At 32.7% G+C, this 4,618-nt stretch overlaps 1 protein-coding gene across 1 annotated transcript; it reads left to right on the plus strand.

Annotated features, from left to right (window-relative positions):
* The first annotated feature begins 930 nt into the window (after positions 1-930).
* On the plus strand, positions 931-3,322 carry LOC108769221 (uncharacterized). The gene is made up of 4 exons (XM_018520082.1): positions 931-1,005; positions 1,109-1,400; positions 1,509-1,727; positions 2,983-3,322. The coding sequence occupies exons 1-4, from the start codon at positions 963-965 to the stop codon at positions 3,320-3,322; spliced, it is 894 nt and encodes a 297-aa protein (XP_018375584.1). The 5' UTR covers positions 931-962.
* The last annotated feature ends 1,296 nt before the right edge of the window (positions 3,323-4,618 follow it).

The following is a 4,618-nucleotide window of genomic DNA, read 5'->3' on the forward strand; positions in this document are numbered from 1 at the left end:
TTCTGCAGCAGCAGCAGCCTCCGCAGCGGCAACAGCAGCAGACACCGCCAGCAGCTGTGTCCCCGTCGCCACCGGAGACTCCGCCGAGACTCTCAACGGGTACGCAGACAACGCGGGACGACTGGGAGACGCCTCCTGGGACGCGCCGACAACCCCCGTCGCCGCACACGCCGCCGGGATCACCACCGGCCTTGAGGACACGCGACCTCAACAACAACCAGCCTTGGGGGCCAGCAAAGAAGACGCGCTGCCAGCCACAGATCGAATACCGGGAGCGACTGACGGCGTAACCCGCGCCGTATCAAACGGCCCTTTTCAGGGCCACATAAAGTACCAACAATCGGCCCTTTTCAGGGCCACCAAACATTCTGTAATTACTGGTGTAAATATACTGTACATAGAACGAACATACTCTCTGGTCATTTATACGAACCCGGCGGAAGAAACCTCCAGCGATTAACTGGCGATCCGGCAGAGAGGCCGAAGGCGACGGCCGCTGCATTATAGTAAGATAAGCGCGACTAACCTTCGAACCATGGTATAAGAATATAAAGTATTTCGTTCCCGAGGATGCGCAGTAGTCCAAAATGGCGGCTGCTCCTAAACCAATCACAAATTTGTCCAAAATTGTAAAAAGCAACATGGCTGCTACCATAGTATATATGTACATTATATGTACATTATTTATTTGGATTGAGAATGTGTGTCAAAAACATTAACATTTATTTTATTTCATACTCCATTTTATTCATTTACGAGTTTTTGTATTTTTTCAAATTTAGTCTTGTTTTTACAATTGTGTATGTTATTTTTAAAAACTGCATTTGAATTTAGCGCTAAATTTTGGGCAAATTTCTGATTGGTTGTTCTAGTACTTTTCCGCCATTATGCGCAATGAAATACCTTATATTCTTATACCATGGAACTGCTTTCCCAAGGAAATTAATATTCGTCAACAGTGGATGGATGCTTGTGTAAATAGAAAAAATATAAAAGTTGAATCAGGTAAGTTGATATTATTTGGAATATATTTATTTTAATATGTACATAAATCTGATAAACACACATATATATATATATTTACAAATAAATTTTGATATAATTTCAGCGAGAGTATGCAATCTTCATTTTGATGATAACTGTTTCATAATGGAATGGACAAAACCATATTTTAAAAAAACTACACTGCCCAGACAATTACGAAGATTAAAAAGGGAAGCTATTCCAACAAAAATGTTATATAAAGAGAAAAAAAGAAAAACTCATGAGACATGTATGAGACATAATACAAAAATGCCTACGTATTCTGAACTTGTAACTTTAGCACAAAAGGATCAAGTTCCAGAAAAAGAAAGTACTGAAATTATAGAAGAGCAAAATTGTAGTACAAAGGAAGACACGTATGTATATCTTTACAAATTCTTTTAAAGACTGAGTAATTTGAATAATATGCAAATACTATTGTACACTAAAAATAAATATTTTAATAAATATTTTTTTGAATATAGGATAAACAATGAAATATCAGCACATACGAAACTCGACCAGAACGGCTGTATATCAAACGAACTCCTATTGGAAGAAAAAAGAAATCTTGAGAAAGAAAATCGACAGTTAAATATGCAAATAACACAATTGCAAGCAGAAAATATAAAATTGCAAAAAGATCGGCAGAAAGAAGTCGAAGAATTAACCACCAATATTTTGTGTACAGTATTCACTCCAGGGCAAATAAAATTATTAATGTTACCGGAAAAAAAAACGTATAAAATGGACATTCGAGGATATGGTGTCTGCCATTTCTTTGCGATCATATAGTCCAAGAACATACAAATACTTAAGAAATATTAAACAGATACCATTGCCATGTTTAACCAGTATACATAATTGGATTGCAAAGTTTGATATTTCACCAGGAATTTTAAAACATGTTATACAAATTATGGCAAGTAAAGGATATGATCTTCCTATTACCGACAAATTAACTATTCTAACATTTGACGAAATGTACATTTCAAATAAAATAGATTTAGACAAGAAAGAACAAAAAATTTACGGTCCTCACAAAGCGTGTCAATTTATAATGGCTCGAGGATTATTTAAAAAATGGAAACAACCTATCTATTATAATTTTGATGTTCCAATATCACGTAATATTTTATTTAATGTAATACAACATCTGTATGAAGCTGATTATATCGTTGTGGCTGTCACTTGTGATACGGGTCCATCAAACATGAAATTGTGGAAAGAACTAGAAATCGGAACTAATGATTATTGTAACACGAAAAACACTGCAATAGTTACCGATAAACAATGTTTTATTGTGCATCCTTTCAACAACTCACTAAAAATATTCTTCTACGCAGATGTTCCGCATTTGCTAAAATGCGCAAGGAACAATTTTTTTGACTCTGGTTTTATAATTAATGGAGTCCCAATAGGCAAAAACTCTTTAGTAGAATTACTAACGTTAAATAAAACAGAATTGAAAATAGCTCATAAATTGAGTAGCGCGCATTTAGATGTAAAAGGAACAAAACGTCAAAACGTTAAAATGGCAACCCAAGTCTTCTCAAATACAAATGCATTGGCTTTACAATGGTGTGGAGAGAATAATTTATTAGTCAGTCTACAATGGAAACAAACCTCTGAAATTTTGAAATTATTCAATGATTGGTTTGATGTATTCAACAACAATTTGAAATATCAGCATAATAGTGCGTCGCATGCCTACGGAATAAATTTAGAAAAACAAGATAAAATAATTAATGACATGAATATATTTATCAAAGAAATGAGAGTTGGACAAAGAAAAGATTTATTACAATTCCAGAAGGGAATTTTATTATGCAATAAATCTTTGCAAGAAATGTTTACATATTTACAACATATGTACTCATCGGAAGCATTTGATGTAAAATATCTATTAACAAGACGATTAAACCAAGACATCCTGGAAAATTTTTTTTCTTATTTGAGATCTATGGGAGGAAGATGCGATCATCCCACACCTGTACAACTAAAACATCATTTAAAGTGGTACATCTTGGGAAAGGACTCAGGGCATATGCTTTCAGCAGGAGAAAATACCGAAGGAGACAATAACTGTGCTACATTTATTAATATGGAAGCTATAAATAGTCCAGACTTTATTAATCTTGACATTTCGGATTTTCCCTCAGAAAATGAAAACATAACCGAAGAAGAAGCAATATTTATGTCCATTCAACAATCAGAAGAAGATATTATGAATCTCAGAAGGGAAGAAATAGAAAATTATGGCATAGAAGGAGAAACTGTACAAGGTAGCAAAAATTAAAAAATTCATTAATTATTATTATTAATAAATATTTTACATGGAAATTAATTAATTGTTAAGAATATGATCATGTTAGCGTTATCGGTGAGTAGATCCTTTTAAACCCTATAATTTCCATCTAAAACATTTTACTTACAAATGCTTTACTTTCATGATATTCGACCATTTCCAGAATTTTGACATATCCTATATGTAATACACACATAATTACATGTATATTTCTTTTCCTTTTAGTGTTAAATGTAAGTAATTATGACTCCAATCCCGATGAAATTAAATTAATAGAAGATTTCGAGCTATTTACTTCCCAAGAGATAATAAAGTCAAATGCACTCATATATATAGCCGGATATGTTGCACATAAATTTCGAAACCAATTCCAAAATTTAGGACTTCCTACTAAAAGCTTACCCAATCCAATTAATGACTGGACCTACAAATTATCAAAAGGCAATTGCATGTATCCATCGACAGAATTTTTAAATGTAGCTAAGATTATGGACCAGGAATTTGAAAAATTTCATGGCAATTCTTTTAGCAACGAATGTAAAAGTTTTGATAAACTGACTATTATTATTTATAATAAAATCAATTATATGGTTCCAAAAGAAGTCATTGCGTGTCTTGTTCGTACCAGAACATATGTTAGACTACGAATTAGAAATAGCGAAATCGTAGAAAATAATTTATTAAGAAAAAAAAATAATATTATAAAATGCATAAAATATGTAACAAAGAAAATAGAAATCTAATAAAATAATATATTTTTGAAAATGTGTTTATTTATTTATAATAGCATGTTATAATTAATAATAAATTTTAGCAAATATTAAGTATCTAAATTACATTTATTAACATTATTACATTTATTAATATTATTGGCATTAACATTTATTTTATTTCATACTCCATTTTATTCATTTACGAGTTTTTGTATTTTTTCAAATTTAGTCTTGTTTTTACAATTGTGTATGTTATTTTTAAAAACTGCATTTGAATTTAGCGCTAAATTTTGGGCAAATTTCTGATTGGTTGTTCTAGTACTTTTCCGCCATTATGCGCAATGAAATACCTTATATTCTTATACCATGCTTCGACCCACAGTGTCTTTTCATGCCGATGCTCGACGCTCGTTTTCAGCGTCAAAATAAGTCACGTGATAGAAATTGGCGACTATCAAGCGTCAATTTTGATCTGTGATTTATTTTGACGCTGAAAACAGCTGAAAACGAGCGTCGAGCGTCAGCATGAATAGGCACCTTATGCTGGATTCACACTGTATCCGATTTTCGTCGT

This window comes from Trachymyrmex cornetzi, unplaced genomic scaffold (assembly GCF_001594075.2).
Source record: "Trachymyrmex cornetzi isolate Tcor2-1 unplaced genomic scaffold, Tcor1.1 scaffold877, whole genome shotgun sequence".
NCBI lineage: Eukaryota > Metazoa > Arthropoda > Insecta > Hymenoptera > Formicidae > Trachymyrmex > Trachymyrmex cornetzi.

What these genes read in the sequence shown, in the direction of transcription:
- LOC108769221 (XM_018520082.1), top strand. Translation starts at nt 963, where the DNA reads ATGGATGCTTGTGTAAATAGAAAAAATATAAAAGTTGAATCAG. An exon ending in AAATATAAAAGTTGAATCAG is followed by an intron (nt 1,006 to 1,108) that starts GTAAGTTGATAT and finishes ATATAATTTCAG; the next exon opens with CGAGAGTATGCAATCTTCAT. An exon ending in TGTACAGTATTCACTCCAGG is followed by an intron (nt 1,728 to 2,982) that starts GCAAATAAAATT and finishes TTCTTATTTGAG; the next exon opens with ATCTATGGGAGGAAGATGCG.